A 27,750-nucleotide genomic window follows, 5' to 3' on the forward strand; every position below is an offset into this window, starting at 1 on the left:
AGGTGAATGCAGTTTGAAATTCCTCATTCCTGTTCAAAATGGTAAAACGTGGAGAGCTCACTGAAAATGAAAGAGTCCGCATTAAAGCACTTCATGATGCTGGATGGTCTCTGAGACAAATATGACAGGTGGTCTAATAGGTTTGTTAATCACTGTATGTTAGGGTTTAACACTTTTATAGGCACTGTAGATGCCTAAAATCAATGCCACTCCAAGTGATGCTGATTCATCTCTCTCTTGTTCTACTCAAGCCCTAAAGAAGGTTGCCATGTCTTTGCTCCTAAAATCTTTTTCCAGGAAAAATCAGAGCCAAGTGATGTCAAAGTTAGCATGAGCTGTCTTGAAATGCCTTCTGAAGTTGCACACCGATATGCACGCATTGCAGAGTAAGCACACAGGCCTTGCACAAACTGGAAAACACATCCTGCTCTGTCATTCACTGTTTAACTGTCTGTTCTCTGCATCTGCTTTTTGTTTTTAAAAGTAGAGGAAACAATCTGTCTAGTTTACTAGCTTTTATACTTGTAAGAACATGTCCACAGGTGCTGAAATGTGAACCCTGAGAGACCGGAGTGTGGAACAGTAATGAGAGGATATGTTTAAACTATGGCTATACTTAAAGGGCTGCTAAAATGAAAGTCCCAGGGCCTGCAATTGAAGTAGGAACAAAATGTGAGGAATTAGCAGTAATATCCATGTTTGAAAGTACTCTCTCCTAGAGCATACTAAAATTAGCACTAGGAGCTAAGATGATGTTAAAAGGGTGAAGTCTGTAAGCAGTATAAAATCTTATGAGCAGATCCAGCATCAGCCCATGTTGTCTGCCCATCTTAGAATTGGCAGGAGTCTTTGGAGCAGCTGCGGCCAGGCAGGAGTCAACAAAACTTTATTTACCTCCAGGATTTTTCCTGCAAGAATTTCAGACCAAATAGAGAGCGTTTTCCTCACACATCATATCGGCTAGCTTGTAAATGTCCCCATGTAAACTCAGACAAAACAACAAGGTAACAAATAGCCCACAATTCAGACCAGGACTAACAGAGGTCAAAAACAACCTCAGCTGATTGTTATAACCCATCAAAGATTCCTTCAAACCACACCGATAAAAGTGTCCATCTTTCTGCAAATCCACCCGGTGCATTTAAAATATCCTGAGATTTATTGTGCATCCTCTTTTTTTTTATCTTTAAAGCTTCACTTACGATCAAAATTTGGCATCATTGTCATATCAGCTAGCGTTGCCAGCCTAATTTGTATCAATTGTCAGTCTGTTAATTAGACTGCTTCTGTTTATCAACCAGCCAGACTTTATCTTTGCACTGAACTGTCGCCAAAATCCCTGACAATATTCTCAGTGTAATTAGAACTGATATAAATGATTGACAAATTTTGAAATAATACCCAAGGTTGGAGCCTGTTGTGATTTTTAAACAAAAACAAAGCCTGTGCGAATGTGCTTATTTGTACTTTGATGCATTAATTCTCCAGTTAGATAACATGAAGTCCTTAAGTTCTCAGCTAGAATAAAAAAAAGGTATTCATCTTAGCTCAAAAATGTTTATTTAAAGTAATGCAATCAGCTTCTTAAATCTTACACATTAGTTTACTCTGATCAAACTTCCTCCACAGAAGCAATTAGTTGTTTTTTCTTAACACAGTTACTCTCACATGCACACTCAGTGGTAGTGTGCGGATCGCTGCTGCTCTGTGACATTATTTCAGCGTGCCACACTGAACTCAAACAACCTCAGCTGCAGAACTAGAAGCAGCTGTGCGCCTGCCCCGAGCAGGTGGTCCTGTACTGTAGTCATTGTGCACTGATGCGCTTTTATGAATCACTTATGGGACACGCTGAACACAGGGGGCTAAAGTCAGCTGGTAATCTCCTGTTATGAAAAAAACACCAGTGTTTGCACGGAATCAGACATTACTACCACCCCAACCTTTAAACTGGGTTTGGTGAAAGTAGGCCAACAAGACACATTGGTATATTTGAAGAAGCCTTGAATTTAAAATGCTACAACCTTGGATATTTAGTAGTAATACTTTTAACTGCAGCTTATGTTTTACATGTTAAGGAATCTATGTCAATGGCTAGATTTAAGTGTTGGAGTACTTTTAAAAAAGGATCCCTGCAGAGAGATACCTTTAAAGCTAAACTAAAGATATGTATGGTGGCCTTGCTGCAACTGATAATGAATTGCTACATAGGACATCTGTGCAGCAATCCAGATGCAAAGCTGTCTGCAGAGTGAATGGCTCCAGTCAAACTTTGCAGTTGCACAGCACACGCTCTGGTCTGGGGCTGAACGATATATTGAACTTGCAATATGTAGTATTCAAGTTACCTGGTGCACATAACACTTTTGGATTACAGCCAAAATCACATCTGGGTTCCTTGACAAACCTGCATTTAAGTCTGTCTGAAATCATCATCAGAACTCAGAGAAGTGATCACTGTGCTGCAGAGTCTGTGAATCTTCTCCTGCTGCTTATGTGGTGATGCTGCTGTTACCACTACATTGGTATGAGCCTTCAGGTGAGAGGAGTCTGGCTGCAGATCTCTATAGTGGGGCATATGAGCTCATCAGTTACAGACCTTTGGGCTAACCCTAACCCAGAAGGCTGTTAGTGACATACTGACCCTTTTTGGGTTTTTCCTTAGGTTGTAGTGTGTTTCTTTTAAGTTCATCCCCTCCACTTTACCCTAACCTTAACCTTTAGGGTTCAGGTGCCTAACCCTAACCCTCCTTGTGTTTTCCTCAGTTTGTGGTGTGTTACTTTTAATTTCATCCCCCTTACCCTTACCCTGACCTTTAGGGTTCAGGTGCCTAATCCTAACCCTCCTTGTGTTATCCTGGGTTTCTGGTGTGTTAAATTTAGATTTCTCCTCCTTAGTAAATTGTTGATTTTTATTCATAAAATGATGCTGTTGTGAAAAATTGCCACTAACTGTAACCTCTGACAGTGAATGGGAAATCTACGTCACTCAGTATCTCACTCAGTCCGTTATTCTGGTTCCAGCTTCAGGTAATGTGAATCAGTTCCCACCCTTAAGGTCTTTACCCACTGAATCTGTTTTTTCAGACGCGCTTTTTTTTTTTTTTTTTTTTTTTTTTTTTTTAGATCAGTAATCTGAAAATACGTCACGCATTCGGACCTTGCACTCTGGATCCAATGCGTTTTTATTTGCCTTGGCCTCAAAAATTCGTAGAAGGTGGCAAATGGTTTGGTACTGCGAGCCTTTATCTCCGTCACTCCTTTAAAATCCTGCTGGATCCGTCCTGACAGAGAGCTTCATTCAGCACCTGCTCATGCATCATAGCGCTGAGCCATTTTGGAGAGATGGAGAGCAACTTTTTAATTCTGTCTCTGTTATGAGCTGTGAGTAGGCAACAAACATATGCCTTTATCTGTTATATTTCCATTACTGATAGAAAACGACGCTGTTTCAAGTGAGGTTTCAGGAGTGGGAGGAGAGGGAGAAGTTGGATGGGGGTGAATGAGCAAGAGAGAATAAAGTAACGGGCACTGATGTGAATCATCAATCACCCATCTATCTGTTATATTTCCATGGTTTATATCCACATAATAAATGAGCAAACTTTGGTGTTGGAAGTGAGGTTTCAGGGCGAGAGAGAATGAGTAGGGGTCCAGTGGGGGTGAGCAAGCAAGGAGGAAGCAGCAGGCACTGTTGTGGATCATCACTCACCCATTGAAATGACTTGGACTGATGCAAAATTTTGCATAAAATCGAAACTGTTCTGAAAAAAAATGACGGACGAAAATTTTGGCGTCAGTGTGCAACCTTGATTAGAACAACATGAGCTCAATTTTCTTTTTTTAGCGTGCGAAAAATTCGGATGAAATAATCGGACCCAGTGTGCAAAGGCCTTTAGATTGAGATCACCCCAAGGTGGAGGTCTGCAGCCAGATCTTGTTTCTAAGTTATGTGAGGCAGATCCTAGGTGAATTTATTGCCGCAACAAATGGCACCTCATCGAAAAAGGCACACCCAGGCACACGTTGCCAGATCCGACTGGCTTGTTCGATGGCCACGTCTGGCCCATGTGTTTTAAACACAAGAACATCAACTTCAGTGTGTGCCACAGCTTGTTATCTCACCAGTCCTTTCTTCTTCTCAAGCTTTCTTCTAACCATTTGCACTCATGGACTGGGGTATTTTATCCAAGAGAGAGAAAACCATAAAACTGTTTGGTATTCTCATCACATCTGTTTAAGAAAAATGTCGTAAAAGGCTACTCATGATGTATCGGGACCTTGAGGGGTCGTCCCGCTTCATAGAGGAAGATTTGACCTCTAAGCTTTGTAATTCTGTTTCAAGAGACAAGGGGGGCATCGATATAGACTGAGAAGAACAATCTGAGCCCATCAGCAATAGAAATAAGAACTTTTTCTGCATGTTCAAACAATCAAGTTTTGTTCTGTCACGCTCTGTAATCCATTGATTGAACTGTCTGATAGCAAACAACTTTATCTCTGTAAATATAAACATTATTGATTAATTTATCAGTCAAATTCTTAAGTCTGTTCACTCGACACTCTACATGTTGTAGTTGTAATTTCCTGTGGAACCTCTGATGATTCATCACATGCTGTACTGTATAGGACGCATCTAATGTGATTAAAGCACACAAGGCTTATAGATGCACTCACACAGTCCTGCAGCTGATTGGCTGAGCTCCCCGAGACCGCGCTCTCTTCTTTGAGGCTTTTTGAAAGCTAATCTGTCATGGACACTGACAGCAGCTTTCACACATGGAAAATTGTCTTAAAAAGGCTTTACAAGCACAAATATATCATGCATCTCATCTCATGCAACAATTAGTGGAATAGGAACACGAATCTGTATGTGTAATCACGTAGGGGGTTAAATATAACACGCAGGCACGTATCGTGATGACACTGTTGAGCACGGTGGCGCTCTGCCATGGCTCTCCTCACATCCCTGTCATCCTGCCATCCTTTCATCCTTTAATTCCTCTGCCCTTTCATCTGTCCATCAATGTTAATCATCAGTATTTGTTCAATGGATATCCTCGCCGCTTCCCTCAGGCTCCGGATTCGTTTCAGTGTTCGTCTGCTGGTGCGTGTGCGCGTGTTCGCATCTGTGTGAGTGTTATTGGCACAGATCTTTGTTAAAGCTGTTAATCTCCCAGTGAGTGTCTCCCATTCAATTAAAGAAGACTGTGGTTATAAAGTCAGAAACATACACAGACACCAGCTGAACATACTGCACAGCCCCTGTTCTCTATTCATATGAGTTCATTTCTGTTGTAAAGCTGCATTTATTGATTTTTCCATGATTAAAGTATGACAGGTAAAATCTGCTGCACACTCTGCAGACTTAAAACTACATTACCCTTCATTTAGAGTCTTGTATTCACTCTATTTTATTCTGTGCTGGTCTCTTTGTGCTTCTGAGGGAAAACAAAAGGATTAAAAATCTGCTTAATGCTAGCGGCTTTGCTCTGCTTGTGTTTTGTGCTGTATGGATGGACAGGCGGAAAGTGAAACTTATTTTTGTTTTTTACATAAAAACATCAGCTTGTTGCTACTCCATGCAAAGCTGAGGTAGCAGAGGTTGTGAGCAGTCAAAAGAATGAGCCATAATATACTACCTAGAGCTCAAGAAAAGAAGAGGAATCTTCTGTGCAGCTGAAAGTCAGTGATAACTTTTGGTCATTTTTGTTTGAGTTTTTAAACTGCTGATTGTTCCCAAGCCATTCTCTGCTGGTCTGAGCTTTGACCTGAAGCAGGTATGCATGGATGAATCTCTGGTTTGAGACGATACGTGCCCTGTCAACAGACATCGGCCTTACTGTGGCATGAATAGTTAAAAGTAGCCCCCCTTTGTCTGTTGTGTCCAATTGATTTAACACTGCCATCTGAGATATCTGACTGCTGAAATCAAATCAAAAGTCATCTATTGGGCAAACTGATCTGTTTTCATGGTCAAACATGAGAGAAAATATTGGCACAGTGAAGGGTTATCGATTTAAATTTTACCATTCAACAAAACTTCCTCAAGCAATGTTCCAGAAATCATCTAACCTGTGATATGATTTAGTCTGGTCAATAACAGACACAGAAAACTATTTTCATGAGATAATGATGAAATAGAACGATAAAACATCCTTTATCGACTCCCCTTATCCCCTTTAGGGTTGCACGGGTTGGAGCCAATCCCAGCTTCCACTGGGCCAGAGGTGGAGTTACATCCTGGACAGGGCTGACATACTTTCACTGGTTTTATAAATCAACTGTGGTCAATTTAATTTGGCTTTTTGACAAAAAAAGTGGCTGACCTGATTTAACACAAGTCAAGCCAAATGGTGCTTGTAGTCTCATAATTTGTGAAATGGGGATTACCTAAATCAGGGGTCAGCAACCTTTTAATTGAAAGAGCCATTTTTGCCCGTACCCACTTCCAAAAAATCTTTGAAGAGGCAAAAAACAGATTTTAACCTTACAGTGAAGGTGATGCAATCAATTAAAGACCCCATAAAGTGAAAATGAATCTGTATTTAGGTTTGTTGTAATGACAGGTCACTGTGTTATGAACCCCTAAACCAAATTTCAGTCAAATAACACATCTCAAAGTTTAGGAAATTAAGCTTCAAAACCAGAAGAAATTAGGCATTAAAGTCTGCTCCAGAATGGTGTGGGCGTGTCTTTTGAATGAGCTGAAGCCACGCCCACTCATGGGGAAATATGATCCTCTCAGATTTAAAAAATGTAACAATCTAAATATTTATCTTATGATCAGAGAGCAGCTGCCTGGCTCTGTGCCAGAGAAGAGAAAAAGTAAGTCAAATCTCTGTTATGATACCTTAAATGATCCATAGACCACTGTGGCTGATAGATTTGGCACATTTACCTCACAATGAACTAAAAACAACATTTAACTGACTGTTAACATTCAATAAAGGCTTTGACATCAGCTAACAACAGACTGGACTGAGATGAACTGCTCTGTGATTTTATATTGTAGTGTTAGAGGGGCAGGGTCATTCCCTACTTTGGGCTGGTGACATGATGAGCCCATATATATTTGCCCCGCCCACATTAAACCAAGCAACGAAAGATGTGAAAAACTTTTTCTAAATCCAGAAATCAGTCACATGTAGATCTCAGTGTTTTTACAACCATATTCCAACATATCTAGAGTGTAAAGACACAAATTTTTAATTTCACTTTACAGGATCTTTAAGTATCTATCAACATAACTGAGTTGGCATCTATTGATATGTTTGATCACACTGATGATTTCCCAGTTAGTCATGTTATTTTACTCTTACTTGGCATTTTAATCATAACTTTCATTTTGGTGCATGTTGGGATTTAGAACTACAGTAAAAACAATTGCGTACATGATTATTTTTATCTGTAAGTGCTTTATAGCCAGCAATTACTTGTTTTTATTCTTAATGATATCAATATAATCATGATCATTATTTGTTTATTCACCCACTTGTTACACTTACTGTCGGACAGAGTTAATGCAAGATATTTTAGTAGCCTTCTGTTCACATAGCCTACAGGAATGCAGTAGGAAAAATGCGTTTTGGCCAGTTCAATAAACAACAGCATCCGTGATCATTGGGTCATTAACAATCTGAAGGACAAACAAGAGCAATCACGATAATCGCTCCAAAAATCTACGAGAGTAGAAAGAGCTGTTTACAGCCTTTCTCCCTCCTTCACGCTCTATAAGAGGCAGATGTCAATCAGCACCATGGACAGCACCACAATAACACAAATGCCATTTTCAGCACAATCATCAACAATCTCATTTTTTACAATGCAAATGTCCACTTGTATACAGTTCCTTACATGCCAAAATATTTAAATCATCATCAAATTAACCAATCTTCACATGACAATGGTATCAGTTAAACAGTGTGTCTCTAGCTTTCAGGGTCAGTAATAAAGAAAAAAAAAAATCAACCTTATCAATCAGAGTTTGGTTTGTAGTTTAAAAAAAAAAAAAAAAGCTTTGCCAAACTCTAAAACATAAAGCTATAACACATGTCAAAGAATACACGGCTCATTTGCTGGATCATTTGAATTATGACCTATACTAAAGCTGCTGCTTTACACACTGGCAGGGTTCATTTTTAATACAAACCAATGCAGTTCCAGCCTTTTAGAGCTCAGTGGTCCGAGCACTAAAATTGTCCTTGGCATCAGCTGTTTTAGTAGCTGTGCCCTCGTCTTTATCACTTCTCTCATAAGCCCACTTCAGACCAAAGATTTGCAACAGGGCTGTTTCAGAATGTCACCGGCAAGCATTGCAGTTTTCTGAGCTGCTGCTTGAATCAAACCATCTGATGATGTTGCTGCAATCCAGGTTGGCAAATTGCAAAAAGCTAGCATTTTAGGGGTCTAGGGTCTTTAATGATATAACAGAGAGGACAGTCTAGACCAGCCCTCTTTGTAAAGTGCTATGAGAATTAACATCGATAAAGACTGTAGCATTAATAGAAGAGCAGCTCAGCCTCAGTGGATCCATGACAAGTTTACACTGAAGGAAAAAAAGTTTGAAGTCACCAAAGTAAATTAGAAATGCTTTGTGTGATCCAAACACTCATTATCCTTCCACATAAAGTTAAACACGTCGCATATACTGTCTTACTGTCACACTCTTCACACCTTTACAGGAGACAGCTTGTTTGTCTCTTTTAGTTAAAGAAAAGGTGACAAAAAGTAAACCAAAATGTCACAAGGATAGCAGCTCCTGCGGCTGATAATCGTGTAAGAGAGTCACATGTGAAAAACAATGACAGCAGAAAGGAGAGGTGTTGATTAACAGCAAAGAGAGTAGCGGCGTTTGGGGTTTAAGATAATTCACCTGCAAAAATCTTCGGCACATGACACCAGCTTGTTTAAAACAAAGAGGAAAACTTGGGAGCGCAGTGCAGTCGTCCTATGTGGAAATTGCGGGTTAGAGGTTTTCCTTCCTTCCTTTTAATTCACACATTCTTAAAAATGTCTTTGTCCACATAAAAACGAACCATACAAAGCAAACAGATAATCAATGCAACAGGTTCAAATGGACAAAAGGATACTGTAAAGGCCAGGCCTATGCTAGAGCTACAAATAAAGGCAAAGCACAATCTAGATCAATGCTGACCCCAGCTTTAAAACATACCACAGTGTTTTATTTTAACAAGATTGTTAACATACGATTTCTTGGCGTTCTTGTTGAGGAAAGTTTTGATTCTTGCAGCCGTTGCATGAACTGGTGAACAGTTTTGATTTTTCTAGGGTTTGTAATCTCTCCAGTGCTTCGGTCCAGCTGGAGAAACCATTCCTGTAAAGTGAAATCCATAATTTGTGTCTTAACACACTAGATATGTTGGAATATGGTTGCTGTAAACATTTGAAGACACTGAGATCTACATGTGACTGAATTTTGGATTTAGACCGTTAGAAAGTTTTTATCCTCTTTGCTGTCATGATTTCATGTGGGCGGGGCCAATATGTGGGCTGAATGACCCCACCCCTCAAACATTACAATATACAATCAAGGAGCAGTTCATCTCAGTACAGTCTGTTGTTAGCTGACATCACTGCCTTCATTGAAAGTTAACAGTCAGTTAAATTATGTTTTTTTGTTCATTTTGAGGTAAATGTGCCAAATGTGTCAGCTACAGATGGCTGCTAAATCATTAAAAGTATCATAACAGAGATTTGAGACAAGAAAACTGACTTTGTCTCTTTTTCTAAGGTCAACTAAAGGTCAGGAAGCAGGCTAATGGCATGAGTGCTTTCCTCAATTTAGATTGTAGTATTTCTTTAATTTGAAGGGATCGTATTTCTCCTGAGTGGGCATGGCTTCAGCTCATTCAACAGACACACCCGCACCATCCTGGAGCAGATTTTACTGCCTCATTTTTCATGATCTTGAAGAGATGTTTTATTGAACTGAAATTTGACCTGGGTGTTTGTAGTGCCACATTATGTAATAACACCACATTATGTAATAATGTAATACATTTTCAATTCATTATGTAATAACGACGCATTATGCAATAGTGTAATACATTTTTAATCCATTATGTAATAACGCCGCATTTTGTAAGCCACTAAGCGGTTAGGGTAAGGGTAAGGTAGTAGGGTATACCCTGGAGCCCACCATAAGTCCTAGGGTTAAAGTTAGGTGTCTTAGTCCTATGGTTAGGGTTATTATATAATGCGGCGTTATTACATAATGTGGTGCTACAGGGTTAATAAAACAGCGACCTGTCATACAACAAACCTAATTACAGATTTATTTTCACTTTACAGGGGCTTTAAGAAAGCTTTCAAAGACTCTTGATGGTGTGTTGTGGATGGGAGAGGGGCACCCATGTTTGTAGCTGTGGTGCAAACTTGCAAAATACCTTGTTTTTGCAGCATTGCACGCTATCCATGGACGTTTTCCTTTCCCGCTTGAAAAGTCCAACCCTTTTTTCATGCAACATCACTGCTGCTGCTGAAGTTGTCCACTGAAAAAGTCCTCTAGCCCTTTAGGCAGTTTATCTGACCTCATGCATGCATACACTTGCAAGATTGGCACACCTTGGTGTGACATTCTCTTGGGGTGCATGGACCCAAAGCACCTACAGAATCTGAAGAAGATACTAGAGTACTGACCTCATTAATAACTTTTCATAGCCTACTTTTGTGTTGGATAACATGTGCCTGATCTGTGTGTTCTCTCTGTATGAACTGCTGTGTTTCTTATTTATTCTCTTTGGCTGTAAAATGAATTGCACCTTTGGGATAATAACGTTTACTTATCCTTAACCTTGTCTTTTTAAAAGCACTACTTTTGTGATTCTCCTTCTATCGTTGATAGTGTTAAGAACTCCCAACACACAGTACAGCTACATCATTTGAAGCTCAAAATATATTTTTAAACAAAGGAAGAAACTGCAAAAAAATCCACTTGATGGTAAAAAATAAACCCCCCTTATTCAGGCTACAGGCTCATTTAGACATGATCTGCTCTTTTTAATATGGAAACAAAGAAGGAGAATATGTTTCAATGAGACATCCTGAATTAAACAGAGCAGTTTTTAATGTTTACTTTTGATCAAACAGCTCCATTAATTCTCAAGTTTCTAGTTTCAAGAATGAACTCCTTCAGCAACATAAATCAAGTCTCAGAAACGAGCTGTGATGTGAGCATCCTCAAGAAAATCAGAAAATAAAATAAAACTGCTGGGTCTGAAGGAAATCTTGTAGGAGATTAAATAAACATTTATTTCTTGGTTATATTCCTCTGATCTGACTTTTTGTAGCGCATGGTTTATTTATCCTGGACAGCAGTGATGCCGAGCTTATTGGAGCAGACACCGAGAGCAGCTGTATACGTGTGTGTGTTTCCGCTCTCTGATTCTGGGTGTTGATGTTAATGTGTGTTTGTGTCTCACAGAGGATTCAGACGGTGAGTGCGGTGGATGCAGATGAGCCTTCATCAGGACATAAGTTCTTCTTCAGCCTGGCTCCTGACGGGACACAGCGCAGCAACTTCACTGTCCGAGACAACGGAGGTGAGATTCATACAAACTGACCTGGATTTACTTCATCTCCCTTTTTGATGAGGGATTTCCCCTTTTTCAGAACAGAAATGAAGTAACATTAATAATAAATCGAGCAGTATTGTTAATTATTTAAAATGTTTTCAGGGGCTGAATTTCACATTTAATCACATTTACAATTCAATGTTTTTCATTTAAATCTGTATTAACAAAGTGATTCAATTTTTGGTGCATGCAGGAGTGCATGTACAAAATGACAATGCAATGTGCCATGTTTGCACTTTCAGAAGTTAATATTTACTTGCTTTTCATGGCCATGATTGCAAAATGCATTGACAATGCATTTTTGCAATTAGATACCCAGTGACTGCACATTAGTACACTGCCTATTAAAGGTGTTCACCCCCTTGGATTGATATCATTTAGATTTTTGACAAAATAAGTTACAAAAACACTTCTTTAATTTCAAAGTAAATACCACTCAAAGCAAAAAATGCTGGGGATGCATACAAAACAATCTCCAAAGCACTGAATGTCTCCTGGAGTTCATTTAAATCCATCATTAGGAAATGGAAGGACTGTGGCACAAGTGTAGATCTGCCTAGATCAGGTCGTCCTCACAAACTGAGAGACTGTGCAAGAAGGAGACTAGTGAGAGAGGCCAGCAAGACACCTATGACTACTCTAAGGGAGTTACAAGCTTCAGCAGCTGAGATCAGAGAGTTTGCCAAAAGGCATGTAGGAGTCTCCATGGTAAAGTGGAAGAAAGTTCTGTGGTTTGATTAGAACTAAATAGTGCCTTTTGACCATCAGACAAGACACATCATCCTCTCTGTGAAGGACAGTAGTTGCAGCATCATGCTGTGGGGATGCTTCTTGGCAGCTAGCCCTGGAATGCTTGAAAAGGTACAGGGAAAAAATGAATAAATATGGGAGGACAATCTTATCCAATCTGAAAGAGAACTATGGCTTGAGAAAGGATTTTTTAAGAAGACAATGACTCAAAACATACAGCAATGGTTACACAGAAATGGTTTAGAGACAGCAAGGTGAATGGAGTGACTGAGTCAAAGCCCAGACCTCAAAAAAAAAAAAAAAAAAAAAAAAAGTTTGTGGCTGGACGATTTATAAAACCAGTAAAAGGGTAAAACAATTAAGGGAGTAAATACTTGGCACTGTATGTCCACACAGTCAGTCATGGCCTAAAATCTGAGCTCATTTTCTACTCACTTGAATTAGCCATGAGCTAAAAGGCTAGTAGCACCTGTTTTACAGCTTTTCTCCCTTGTTTTTCCACAAACGTGCCTTTAAAGGACATGATGATGTACTTTTTAGCGAATAAATGGGGTTGGATTAAAATGACAACTCAGAGTGATTAGAGCTACCTCCGATTTTAGAGGTGGTTTCCTTTTTACATTATTTTTGTTATTTTTATGACATGAAAAGGGGTAAACGGTGCCAGTTGAAGAGTGATTTGGGAGCCCAAGACCAGTTCCTTATTACTGAGCTGAGCAGGGGCGTAGCTAGGGATTTTGGGCCCCTAGAAAGAATAACACAGGGCCCCCCTTAACCGGCCAGCAAAGCAACAAATGTTGCATAATTTTTACAGATATCTATGCATTTGAATGTATTTTTGAACCATCATTTCGCCATTTATGAGCGACATTTTTACCATGGTTAAACTGAATTCAGTTCCATTATTTCACAGCACTGGACTATCCCATTTGTACATTTTTAAGGGTGGATCAGAGGACCCCGAGTAATTCATTTTACTCTATTTAAGACAAATTTCAGTTTGTGGAGTGATTCATTCAGTCGCTTTTGATTCAAAAATGACACTAATTGCTAAAAATGAATAAATAAAAACACTCTTTACATTGCAGGCTTCTCAGGGGCCCTTCCCTACTGTAGGCCTGGGTAAGCAGTACCCTTTTAACCCCCCATGGACCTGAGCTCTAGCTACTACCCACACATGCCAGCACAGTATGAGGATCACTTCTTCCTCATTTATGCTTCCGTGCAATTCTAGTGAGACATCACTGCCTGCCGTAAAAATCACAGTTTGAAACTGTCGTGTGATGCCCTGCTGTCATCTAACACAGACATTTTCAAGTTTTTCCACTATATGAGAAAAAAATATTTCACAGCATCTGTTAATTACTGAAGTGTTTTTTAAACAGACCCGTTGCCACAAGTGTGTCAAATCAACCAGTCTCAATTCACAAACATTTGTGAAACTAAATATGTCGTTCTGAAGAGCTCAGTGACTTCAAGCGTGGTGCTGTGATGGAGGCCACCTTTGCAATGTCATTCCTGTTGGATATTCCACAGCCAACTGTAAGTGATAATATTAGACAGTGGAAGAGTTTAGGAACAACAGCAACTCACTTATAAAGTGGAGGACCAAGTAAAGTTACAGAGCAGAGTCAACGACTGCTAAGGCACATGGTGCATAAAAGTAATCTGCTAATTCCATAGCTGTAGAGTTCTGAACTTCCACTGGCATTAATGTCAGCAAAATAACTGTGCATGGAAGGGTTTTGCTGCGTGCAAGCCACACATCACCAAGTCCAACACCAAGAGCCTTGAGTGGTGTAAAGCACACAGACACTGGACTAGGGAGCAGTGGAAACATGTTCTGTGGAGTGCCCAGTAACACATCACTGTTTGGCAGTCAGATGGGTGAATCTGGGTTTAGTGGATGCTGGGAGAAAGCTTCCTGACTGACTGTATTGAGAAGTTTGTTGGTGGAGGGATAACGGTACGGGGCTGTATTTCAGGGTTTGGGCTAGATCTCTTATCTCCAGTGAAGACCAATCTTAATGCTTCAGCATACCAAGACATTTTGGGTAATGCTATGCTTCTAACTGTGTGGCAACAGTTTGGGGAAGGCCCTTTCTAGTCCAACATGACTGTGCCGAGTGCACAAAGCAAGGACTATAAAGACATGGTTAAGTTCAGCGTGGAAGAACTTGACTGGCCTGCACAGGGCCCTGACCTCAACCCCATTTGGAAACTGGAACGGAGACTGCAAGCCATGCCTTCTCATACAACATCAGTGCCAGAACGAATGGGAAAAAAATTCCCACAGAAACACTCCAAGTTGTAATGGGAAATGTAATGGCCTTTACTCTTTTTGACCAAATCATCTGTTAGTTATAACCCCATTCAGTTTCAATCAGGCTACAAGGCCTGCCTTTAGACCTGGTTGTCACAGTTTATCTCCAGTTTCTTTGTCAGACTGCAGATGTGTATTGTGATATTCTAACTGGTTTTTCTCCCCTCAGATAACACAGCCGGCATCCTGACACGGCGATCCAGCTACAGCCGCCTCCACCAGAGCGTCTACCTGGTTCCCGTGGTGATCACTGATGGAGACTACCCCATGCAGAGCAGCACCGGCACCCTGACTGTGCGCGTGTGCACGTGTGACCGCGACGGCAACATGGAAGCGTGTAACGCCGAAGCTCAGGGAAGCTCACCAGGACTCAGTACCGGGGCTCTCATCGCCATCCTGCTGTGTGCCATCATACTGCTCAGTGAGTGAATGATAATAAAATGGCAGTCATAACTGTACTTTGGCCCCGTCACCGCAGCAGCATCAGCAGAAGTGACTCCTCCTTAACCTCCATCTGACAAAGAAAGCATGGTACAGTGCATCTTTTTAGACCTGTGCACTGCAGAATACACATCAGATTTACAGTAATACATCATGTGAAAAGCTGACTGACTGAAAGTGCTGCAGTTTTGTGCTTTCATGTCTGTCTGAAGCAGAGAGGCCACTTAAAGGTCCCTCTTTGTCTCATCACCCTTACAGTTAAGATAACTTAAGATAACCCAGTAGTTTCCCTTCCATTTTTCTTCATACATCCATTTTGCCTTCCATTTCTCTCTGGGGAACTTCTGACAAGGACATTCTCCTTGTTAGTTTAAAGTTTCACCCTAAAGGTGCCCATTTACAAGGGCTGCACTCCTGGTGATGCAGAATCGGGTCCTGATCATGGTGTTTTTTGGTGCAGTTCTTCCCCCACTCTCTCTCCCCATATCTCTTACGCTCTCTGATCAAATAATGGCAAAAAACGCTCTGCAGTGATGAATCATTGGCATAGAAATCATTGAAACAAATCAGGCTCTGGTGCCTTAAAAATGAAGGTAGAGATCAGCTGATTCAGGCTGCATAATGACACCTGCATGGGCTGGCTCCATGTGCAGCTGTAGCTCAATTCTCTCCGTAAACACAGGAATTTTTGTTAAAAACTCAAATCTCTGTCTCCACCTCCGTCCTCCTCCCTCTTAACACATCCTTCCCCTGACTCCATAAGCCCTTCCCAACCCTTTAACCCAGGTGTGATGTTCATTTAACCTAGCAAACCCGCTGCAGTATTGGTTTTTAAATTAAGGTGTAGGGCAGTGTTACTCAACCCTGCTCAACCAAAGAGCTGAAATGTTGAAAAATACATTTGCAAGAGCCACAATCTCACTGGTGAAAAGTGGCAATTAAAAATAAGTTAAAGGTGGCAAAAGTGGTCAAAAAGCAGCAAACACTGGGAGAAACATGGCAAAAATGGGCAGAATGTGGCAAAAATGGGTGGGAAGAGGCCAAAAAATAAGTTAAAGCTGGAAAAAAATTGTCAAAAAGTGGCAAAAATCTGAGGTGGGAAAATGGGTAAAAAATGTCATTTAATTGCAAAGGCAGCTTAAATGGGCAAGAAGTGGCAAAAAGGGGCAAACGCTGGGGGTGAAGTGGCAACAAAAGGGCAGAATGTGGCAAAAATGGGTGAGAAATGTCAAAAAAAAAATGTGTTACAGAATTACAGAATGCAAAATTGGTCCAAAGTGGCAAAAATGTGGCAAAAAATGAGTGAAAAGTGACTAATATGGGCAAAAATCAAAAAAGATGGAAAATGGGAATTAAGTGGGATTTAACTTCAAAAGGCAGCTTAATGGGGGAGAAGTGGCTAAATAGGCAAAAGGGGGCAAAAAAATTGAAAAAGCAGGATAAAAGTGTCAAAAATTGTTGAAGAGTGACAAAAAGAAGTGGCAAAAATGGGCAAAAAGCAGCAAACACTAGGAGAAAAGTGGCAACAAAGGGGAGAAAGTGTCAAAAATGGGTGAGAACTGGTAAAAAAATGAGTTACAGGTGGCAAAAATGGTCCAAAAGTGGTAAAACCATGGCGAAAAAATGAGTGAAAAGTGACTTAAATGGGCAAAAATCAGCAAAAAGGTGGGAAAAATGAGCAAAATGCATCAAAGAGTGGCAAAATGGGAAATAGGTGGCATTTAATTGCAAAAGGCAGCTTAAATTGGGAAAAAGTGGCTTAAAAGGCGACAAAGGACAAAAGATTGCGAAATCAAGATAAAAGTGGCAAAATTAAGTGTCAAAAATGGGAAATTATGTTTCAAATTATGACATGAAAGAGTCACAAATCATCACAAAAGAGTCACGTGTGGCTCCAGAGCCACATGTTGAGTATCACTGGTCTAGGGTGTACCCGTCTTGCCCAGTGAGAGCCCTTGAACTCCGGGCCCTTGTGGATTAAACCAGCAGCTGTAGGCAGACAAATGTGTTAGAAACCACAGGCAGACTTGATAGATCTTCAGGATCAACCGCCACACAGAAACTGTGACTTATTTTCTTTTGGTTTGTCTTCACATGGACATAAATCATAAGAGTTGGCACAGTTTTTACTGCTCTGTGTTTCACTTTGTGCACTCGGTATAATTTGAGTCCAGAAGTCAGACATAGGAGATAAGGCTGGCTTTATTTACACCCAGTTGGTGCACTGGACTCCTGGTCTGCATGGAAGCACACAGTGATTCAGAGTTGAAAAAGACAAGATAGAGATAGGGAGCGCACAGCTGTGCACAAAGATAAGAGACAAAACTTTAATTCATCATCTGTTCTAATGCAACACAGTTTACTAATGAAGTGTGTGAACAACACTGCAGACAGGAGTCTGTTGACAGACTGATGACTCCAGACAGCTCAAATGTGTGTTGACTGCATTTATATGTCTGCATGTCTGCTCGTTATTCTCACTGCTTTGATTATTGTTAACCACAAACCCTTTACACTGCTAATCCTAAACATTCAAACATGTTTTTGTGCAGCACAGAGCAGAACATCACCATAAAGAAACATTTCTTAGCATCTCCACCTAAAAGTGGCATCCAGCATCCCAGCATTTGTGATGTATTTATTTATTTATGATAATATGTTCTATCGACGCGGCAGATTTATGTGAAAACATATGTAAAGGCCCCCTAAGTGGCTGTTATTACAGCTGTCAAATCACAACTGAATGACAATAACAGACTTTGATAATGACATGAATGGCATGCAGCATGCATGATGACGCCTTTTTCTTTTCTGTAAAGCCGAGCAGCGTCGGTTCAGGCGCTCTGCTCGTCACAATCAGAGTCTGTATGGAAATGAATGCATCTCATCTGTCGCCACATCCCCACTTATCCTCTTATTCAGGCAGCGGTCACAGTCCAGTGGGCTGCTGGGAAAATGAATACATATTTATGGCTGTGAAAGTGCAGTCATTGCAGACTTAGTGGACACACACCAGGGACGCTGAGGTTGCTCGGAGAAAGTCTAGTCACTGGAAGCTGCAGCCCATCCATAGTTTCTGCTGTAGTTTTTAACAGATGTGAAAGATTTTCAGGGAAAATATTACAGTCTGATTAAACAATGTTTCCCCAGAACAAAGCTTTACAATCTAGTGTAGCATTTGTCAAAGCTAGGCCTGGTTTTAAATCAATTTGACTGGAGCTTACTGCTTGACTTTAAGAGTCTTTACAAGGGATCTTATGGAATCAGGCTGTAAGGGAACCCCGGTAATGAGCACAAAATTGCATGTGCATTCCAACGTAGTGCAGTTTTGGAAGTTGTGCATGTTGCAGGGGAATATGATCACAAACAGTTGGTCAGCATTGTGTCTGGTTTGACAATAGCCATAAAGGCCTTAATCAAGACATAGAATCTAAATTACACATTGAAGATGAGGTAAAACCAGTGTTACAGTCCCGGTCCAAGCTGTCCTGCAGGGTTTAAGTGGAGGCTGCTGGAGGCGTACAGCTTGCACCTTCTTTTATTCTGCCTTTTTCTCTTCCTTGCTACAATAGAGCTCAACAGCATGGCGGGAAGTAAAATTTCCTTTCATTTTCTCCATAGTTGATCCGATTAATAGCCAGGACATCAGAAATGTGACCAAAGCTGGTAAAAACTCACAAGTGCAAGTTGTCCAAGGTCATTTTTGAGTTTTTTACACATTATGAAAGTGTAGATTCCAAGCTTTCAAATAGTGTATCATACACCTTAATCTGAGCATATTTTACAAAGATATGCTCATTTGAATGTTAACTTCTAGTTCCTGTTTGTTCTAAGAAAACCAGGCTCAAAGTTTCAGGACTTTTCATACCTTCAGGCAGGCCAGGTAATGGGCGTGCACAACAGGGCTTCATTTACACAAAGTCCACCCAGTACAAGCTTCTGAATCGGACTGGTGACACTCATCAAAATATTCCCATTATTCATCAAACTTTCACTGTCGAGTGATCCTGAAGTCGTCCCAAGTCTGTTGATAATTCTTGCCGCTTCTTCATCGTCTCTTCTACTTTTCTTCTCTGCAGGGTGCATCTTGAGGCTTGTTGATAAAGGTGATAACTAGAAACAGCTGTATTTATGTGCCAGGAGAGGGGTGGCGTTTGAGCCATACGTTGTTTGTTATTGTTCATCTCAATGGGCGAAACTGGGAGCAATAGCAGGCTGAGTGGCCAATTATCACCCAGCAGTTTCGCTTTACCCTCCCCTCAATCTCCCTGCAGAAACTCCGAAAACAAGGCATTTTAAAACACAAAATTAACGCTTTTAAATATCACATTTGCATTACTTTTTCATTGAATGAGTTGTTTAAATGTTTGACTTGCATAAAATGAGAAAAAAAAACAAAAAATGATCATTTTGAAGAAAACAACTTTGTATACATTTTTCTCAACCACCGGAATGCTAACTTGCAGGAACTTTATCTGGCTTCGGTCACAAGTATCCAAGTTGGACTTACTATGAGCTGCCTGGGTTAGAAACGATGGTAGTGGTTGTGTGCAGATGACATCAAGACAGCAGAGAGCTCCAGATGGGGGGCAGGAAGTGATTTTTGTATAGAGATGCCAAAGGAATGTTCTCAGGCCTGCCTACAGAATTTTAATGGCCACTGAAAAACTGGAAACTGGAGACTGGAACGGGCCCTCCCCAGTTGTGAATTAATTATACTATCAATGAGTGTTGGATCAGTAGCGTTGGTGTGAACATCTGGACTAACAGTTACCTCATCTTGGAGCTGAAAAATGTGGGAAGAATTAAGTTCTGATATTTATTAGTGCCACTTTTCACCAATTTTTGCGACTTATTTTGGGCACTTTAATCCCATTTTTGCCTGTCCACCTATTTTTGCCACTTTTCACCCAGCTTTTTTGTTTGTCACCACTTTTTTTTATCACTTTTAACATATTTTTGCCACTTTATTCCCATTAATGCCACTGTTTACCCATTTTTGTCACTTAACATCCATCTGTGCCACTTTTAACACATTTTTTTCTGTTTGCAACCCTTTTTTTCCACTTTTTAGCTCTGTTATCAAATTTTTGACACTTCTCTTTGGCACTTTAATCCCATTTTGCCATTTATCCAACTATTTATTCTCATTTTTTTGTAATTATGCACTCCTTTTTGCTACTGTTATTGCCGCTTGTAACCCATTTCTACCATTTTCCGTCAATTTTTCCACTCTCTGCTACTTTATATTCCATTTTACTACTTCTTTTTGGCACTTTAATTCCATTTTTGCATTTTGACACCCATTTTTGCCACTTTTAACAAATTTATGCTGCTATTCACCTTTACTTGCAACTTTATTGCCACTTTTTGCCCATGTCGCAACTTCTTTATGCCACTTCAAATCCATTTTTGCTGTTTTTTGTGTCATTTTTTGTCCTCTTTTCACAAATATCAAATTATTTTCCATTAAAGCTGTCTCAGTTTCTTCATCTTTTTAATTTTCTGGCATCCTGGAGTTTGTGCACATCATGGCTCAGCTATGAAGTCTCACATTACTTTCTTAATCATTTAGTCCTGTGTGCCCGACCATACTGTTTACAATAAAAAAGTAATTCTCTTTTGACCTCCGGCTATGTGATCGGGTGGGTTTGTTCATTTGTCATTTGTTAGCAACATAACTCAAAAAGTTGTGGACAGATTTTGATGAAATTTTCAGGAAATGGATTCTGTACTATTGGGAGATAGGGCTAATGGCGGTGTTCTGTGCTGTTACCACTTTACACCAGGAGGTGGCGGACATGAGTAACTTCAATCCCAGCAGCATTTTTGGTGTTTCTATTCAAAGTTTTGGAGTTTATAGACTTTGAAAGACGCACGCCTGGTTGAGGAGACGAGTCGGAGTGTAACAGAGAGAAAGACAGCAAATTGTAGTGAGATTATTCACAATGCTGGGAGGAATAGAGGAATATTCACCCTCTGCCATGACTTCCAGTCGTCCAGTGAGACCATGGGCCAGACTGTCAGTACATCTGTTGGCACCGGCAGGCAATGCTTCCACCGTGACAGTCCACCCATAGCGAAGCCAATGCTTTGCCTCGCCACATGTCCACCCCACCAGGGAGGGAGTAATCGGCAGATGCCATGGTGGGGGGGCACATGGGGACGGATCCAGGGATTTTTTTAAAGGATTCTTCACTATTGGGAGATAGGGCTAATGGCGGAGGTGTGCGCTCTCCGAGTGCTTTTCTAGTTTTAAAAGGGGTTTTACTTAATTAATGAAATAATGTTTTTGTTGCTCTGATAAGAGTGGTTATTATTCAGGTTAAAAAATATATTGTTATCATTGCTTAACTTTACAATGGATCAGAAAGCCCTCCCCTTTAACCCCCATTATGGGCAGCCTTGGTTGGGCTATTTACAGCTCTGCCAACCATTCAGATTGTGACAAAAACAATCTTAAGCCACTTTTGCGTACCAAAAGTTGTGATACATTCAGGGCAAAAAGTTTGGTCTATGGTTTGGTCGCCTATGGTCTATTTCCACCAACCAGTTCCATTCAGTTTAATTCATTTTGTCATGGTTTGGCAAATTAAACCCTGATCTCGTCATGCTTGTGTTTCCACATCTGATGTCCTAGTCTCCTCTAGACTCTAGTCTCCCTTCATCTGACTTGACTTTTAGTGGGAGGTCTTCAGGACTAAGTCAAGGGTGATATCGATCACAACTGCAGCGTGTAGGTCCATCTAAAGCCCCATCTATCCCATGCAGCTAGCTAAGCAAAGCCATCCCTGCAACATTGATAAGAAACAATGATGGAAACACAATACCTTTACATGTGCAATATATAGTGTAATATGTCATTACACAATTCTGTACAAACTCTGTATTTATATCACTGGCTGATAAGATGCAGTACAGCGCTACACTATAAGACGCAGTCTAATCAATTCCCATTCAGTACAATAAAGCCTCCAAGCATGCTATAGCTGATAGAAAAAAGAGAGCTTTTACAAACTCTGAAGTGTTATCGTCATGCTCAACATTTTTGTTACAAGTTTACAAGACCTAATGAGATAGTTTTGGCTCCCAAAGTGTAGCATTAAGGCAGCTTTAAAGAGCCAAACATGCTGGATCTGTCTGACAGCGTGTATCACAGAGACTTGGTTGGAGTCCATGCTGCACAGTTCAGCCAGTACAGAAGAACTTTGAAATCTGATCAACTATACATAAGTTTATTGTACATGTCAGCACTCTTTGCTGTGAATTCTCCTCTTTGGTGTTCATTCCAGTCCATGGATTTTGAAGGAATATTGAAGCAGTATGCACTGAAGATCACTCTGAGATCATCTAAAAACTGTGTTCTGTTGTACAGCATGTCTGAATCTGTTTCATCTGAGGAGTACTACAGCAAAAGCCCTATTTTTAATGGTACAATGTGTTGCATAAAGCCCGTGCTGCACTGACGGCATACCACTAAACCAATGTAAGAACCAAGAACCCAAAAAGTTTGGACGTTGAGTTAAATGTAAATTAAAACAGAATACAGCGATCTGAAAAAAATATTTCATCCTACATTCAAATAAAAACAGCACAAAAACAAGATATTTTATCCTCAAATTAAAATTTATTTTTTTATAGAAACACACAATCACTTTGAATTTGATGCCTGTAACACATTCCAAAAAAGTTGAAACAGGAGCTTATTTTCAACTGTGTTACATCACTTTTTCTAACAACACTCTGAGACTGAAGTCACTAATTGTTGAAGTAGTGAAAGTGGAATTGTTTCCCATTCTTCCTTGACTAACATCTTAAATTTCTTAGTAGTGGAGGTTTTCCGATCTTGTATGTTGTGTTTCATAATGCACCATCTGGACTGCACTCAGGCCACTCTAGGCCCCGCCCTCTTTTACTGTGAAGCCATGCTGTTGTAACTCATGCAGAATGTGTCTCAGCATGGTCTTGCTGAAGTAACCCAGGACATCCCTGAAGAAGAGGTGTGGATGGAAGCAGGTGTTGCTCCAAAACCTGTGTGTACCTCTCAGTAGCTGCATTCACAGATGTGCAAGTGACCCATGTCATGGACACTAATACACCCCCACACCACGGTAGATATTGGCTTTTGAACTTTTGAGTGATAACACTCTGGATGGTCCTTCTCCTCTTCAAAAAAATTCTGGACCGGACTCATGCATAGTTGAGTCCTGGATGCATTACCTTTTTGTTGATATTTTAAAGCAATCATGGTCAAACTAACTTGGCCTTTTTGACAAAAATAAATAATTAAATGAGAAAAAATCTTCTTTGATCTCAAAGTGAACATAGATTTCTACAAAGTAAAGTCAATTAAATAAAAATGAAAAATGAATTACTGCATAAATATTCACTACCTTCAAGTCAGTATTAATAAGCTGCACCTTTGGCTGCAATCACTGCACAGAGTCTGTGTGGATAGCTCCAATCAAGCTTACACATCTGGACACTCACAGGGATCAGGCATGAACAGCACTTACGAAGTCCAGCCACAAATTCTCTATTGGATTGAGGTCTGGGCTTTGACTCGTCCACTCCAGAACATTCACCTTGTTGTCTTTTAAACATTTCTGTGTAGCTTTCCCTAGATGCTTCGGCTCATTGTCTTGCTGGAAAATAAATCTTCTCTCAAGCTGTAGTTCTCTTGCAGACTGAATTTTATTTTTCTTATATTTTGCTGCATTCATTTTTTCTGCAATCTTTACAAGCCTTTCAGGGCTGGCTGCTGAGAAGCATCCCCACAGCATGATGCTGCCACCAGCGTGCTTCACAGTGAGAATGGTGCATTTGTGGTGTTGTCAGTGTTTGGTGTCTTGTCTGATGGCCAAAAAGCACTATTTTGGTCTCATCAGACCAAAGAACTTTCTTCCACTTGACCATGGAGTCTTCTGCATGCCTTTTGGAGAACTCTTGTCCAGATTTAATCTGAGTTTTCTTTAACAGGGTCCTTTTTTATGCCACTTTCCCATAAAGCTTTGACCAGTAAAGAACCCGGCCAACAGCTGTCGTCTGCAGAGTCTCTTCCGTCTCTACTGCTGAAGCTTGGAACTCCTTCAGAGTAGTCATAGGTGTCTTGGTGGCCTCTTTTTTTAAATCCATCCCCTGACTTATACCTTTCAGTAACCTTTTCTCTGAATTGCTTGGAGTGTTCTTTATTCTTCATGGTGTAATGGTAGCCAGGAATACTGATTAAGTAGTGACTGGACCTTTTCAGGCACAGTTGTCTTTATACGACAGTCACTTGAGCCATGTTCACTGCTCTCATTTCACTAATTGTGAGACTACTAGCACAAATTGGCTGGACCTTTGTTGAATTAGAGCAGTCACTTTAAAGCGGGTGAATATATATGCAGCCACTCGTATATTTTTATTATATCAACATTACTTTGTAGAAAGGAGGGAATACTCTTTATAGGCATTGCAACTTGCACAGATAAATTCATACATGTCTTATACCAAAGAAGAGCCCACATGGAAGCCTATTCTTTCAGGCTGATTGTGAATCACAAGAAACATGTTAATCACAGAGCCTTCAGCTGCACTATTTCAATGCTGCTGATATGCATATGAATGTATCATTTTAACCATGCTAATTTTGTTCCCTCTCTGCTCTGCTGTTGTTCATCTCTCTCTCGACATGTCTGGATCTTCGCTGTGGCCGTATTATCTGATGTCCCCTCACAGCTCTCCGTCCTCTGCAGACATTTTCGGCTGTGATTTGCAGTGCAACTGTGTTCACATTATCTCGTCTCTCAGTTCAACGACCCCGGCTCCACCTCTGCTCTTTCTTGTTGCCGCTGCACTCGTTCTTGATTTAAATGCAAACTGGCCTGCTTGAGCTTAGCCAATCAAATGTTCTGCATGATTTCTTATGGATGAGTCCACTCTGAAATCAAAGGCTGCTGTCCTTTCTGTCCTCAAACCAACATTTCCCTCTGACTGTGAAGTAGCTACACTTTGTTTAGAGAGAATCAAGCAGAGATTAAATCTTCACACTTCACTTCTTCATCTTAGCATTATCAGATGTTTCTCTGAGTTTTTGAGTTTAAAAGAACGTTTGATACAAAATGAATTGCAGCATGTAAACTAGGCAAAACAGCCAACTTTACTCTGCTCCTACATTGTAAATTCTTCTCACTCGAACGTAGCTAATGCACCTTAAAGGGCATTTAAGCTCTCTTTCGCTGTCATGTCTGCCACTATGATCCCATGCAAATAAGAACCCCCACCTCTGACCAAGCTTTCACCTGCACGCTCTATATCTGTGTTTCCATAATAGCAAAGTCATTATCATAACTCCCCGCTCCTTTAAGTGCTAAGCTGGTGTCTACCTTTTCAAGGATAGTGAGGTCGGAGTTCATGCAGTGTCAAATATCAACCCTATACATATTCTGATTTACATAATCCATTCGAAGGGAGTCAGGCTGGCTACACACAAAGCAATTTCAATATTTTAACTGCAATTGAAAACGTGGGATACATATATTTATATATATATATTAAAAAAAGAGGAAAAATTAGACTTAATCACAATACACTCTTTGCCCTCACCACTTAGCCTTACCTTTTGCACATTCACGTCTAGGGGTAGGGTGTCCCTTGGGTGTGTACATTGAAATGCTTGGGCTTTATAGCTCTCAGGAGTTGCTGTCAATGTTAAATATCTAATCCAAATCTCTTGGATCTTGTCTCTCACAGTGATCGTTGTTCTCTTCACGGCTTTGAAGCGGCAGAGGAAGCAGGAGCCTCTCATCATCTCCAAGGAGGACGTCCGGGACAACGTGGTGAGCTACAACGACGAGGGCGGCGGCGAGGAGGACACCCAGGCCTTCGACATTGGAGCACTGCGTCACCCGGACACTGCCGCCGCCTTAGAGGAGTCTGCCAAACAGAGGCGTGACATCATCCCCTCTGACACTCTGCTGTACCCACCACACCGCCGCCCCGCCCCCGCCGCCACCAACCTCATGATGCCACCAGTTGGCATGGCATCACGGGACAACGGGGACGTACGTGAGTTTATCAATCAGAGGGTGCTGGAGAATGACTGTAACCCGACAGCACCGCCATACGACTCACTGGCTACATACGCCTATGAGGGGGCGGGATCGGTGGCCGAGTCACTGAGCTCGCTGGGTTCAGCATCGTCTGAGGCCGAGCAGGACTACAACTACTTAAGTGATTGGGGGCCCAGATTCAGGAAACTAGCCGATCTGTACGGGGCGGAGGACAGCGACTTCTCCTAACAGAGACACAAACACGCTCGCCTCCACGTCAGAGACTGAAACACTGCAGGGCCGAGCACAGCATTGACAACAAACGTGAGGACTGAACGGTGCTGATGAGCTTTAAGAAAACGTCAAAAACATGACAAACAGGAGATGAGCTGGCTTATTAAAATAGTTTCAATCAGACTCTTGAGGTCGCCAACTCACTGCACAACGATCAGTTGTGATATCCGGTTTATGGTCTTCAAGTGTCTACATGGACTCATTTCACAAGCCCTGAACTTGGACACTTTGGGTCCACAGTAATAGTCCCTCAAGTTCCTAGTCTCCAAACACAAGTGGAAGCTAAATGACACAAGAGGGGGTACAAAATTAAGCAGTCTGAAGTGCATAATGTTAGGAATCCCTAAAAACAAGCCTGTCTGGACAGGTGTAGATTTTTAATGTGACACACCAACATTTTTAACAAATCAACTACATTGGATATACTTCACATCCATCTGTTTGAGGAGGAAAAAAAAAAACTCAAAATACCTCTAAGCGTGATTGGATGAATATTCTGTCATATTCCTTATAAACCAATCAGAGCACCAAAATAAATAGAGTAGTAGGCGTGCACCACCGAAGGAAGCAAACTACATAACCTTATCTCCTTGGGATCATTGTTAATTATCAGTGGAGCCAGTTGGTAAATAAAACTCTTGCTGAAGCCAATCAGGAGAAAAAACAATCGTTCCACAAAGACCTTTCAGTGTGGTGTCAGAGTGAACTTAGATTGGTAGTGGTTTTCAAACTTTTTCGCCCAAGGCACACCTAAGGTGAAGCCAAGATCTCAAGGCACACCATAATCATATCAATACAAAATAGGCTTTTTAAATAATATAACAGTCAGGGTGGCCCATAAGGGGAGAGAAAGGGGAAAGGTTTCTGGGGCCCAGCCAACTGGGGGTGGCAAAAGTGAGCAAAAGGCAGCCAAAAATGGTTAAAAGTGATGAAAAAAACATGGCAAAAAAAAAATTGGGCAAAAAGTGGCAAGACAGAGTCAAAAATGGTAACAGTTGGCATAAGGGGCAAAAAATGGCTTAAAAATAGGAAAAAAATGTTGAAAGTGTCAAAACGTGACAAAAAATAGGTTACATGTGGCCGAAAAAGGGGTTAATGTTGTTAAAAAAAAAAAAAAAAAAAAAAGGGGTAAAATGGGTTAAAAGTGATTCAAAAAATGGGCAACTTGGGGCAAAAAAGTGGCCAAACAAAGGCAAAGTCAGCAGAAATTGGCAAGAAGGTGGCAAAAAAATAGGTTTGAAAGTGTCAAAAAGGTGGCAATTTAGGTTAAAAGTGGCAAAAGGGGTAAAAGTTGCTAAAAGGGGTTATAAAG

General features: G+C 40.7%; 1 protein-coding gene across 1 annotated transcript in view; it reads left to right on the top strand.

Annotated features, from left to right (window-relative positions):
• The window catches only part of LOC121520480 (cadherin-6-like), a 170,750-nt gene extending 143,484 nt beyond the window's left edge, over positions 1-27,266 (top strand). Inside the window, exons 10-12 of the mRNA XM_041803944.1 lie at positions 11,447-11,564; positions 14,840-15,091; positions 25,846-27,266. Of these exons, the coding sequence (XP_041659878.1) occupies positions 11,447-11,564; positions 14,840-15,091; positions 25,846-26,393 (918 nt within the window). The 3' untranslated portion in view covers positions 26,394-27,266. The remainder of the gene's footprint in view (positions 1-11,446; positions 11,565-14,839; positions 15,092-25,845) is intronic.
• Positions 27,267-27,750: the final 484 nt, after the last annotated feature.

Source organism: Cheilinus undulatus, linkage group 13, assembly GCF_018320785.1.
Source record: "Cheilinus undulatus linkage group 13, ASM1832078v1, whole genome shotgun sequence".
Lineage (NCBI taxonomy): Eukaryota > Metazoa > Chordata > Actinopteri > Labriformes > Labridae > Cheilinus > Cheilinus undulatus.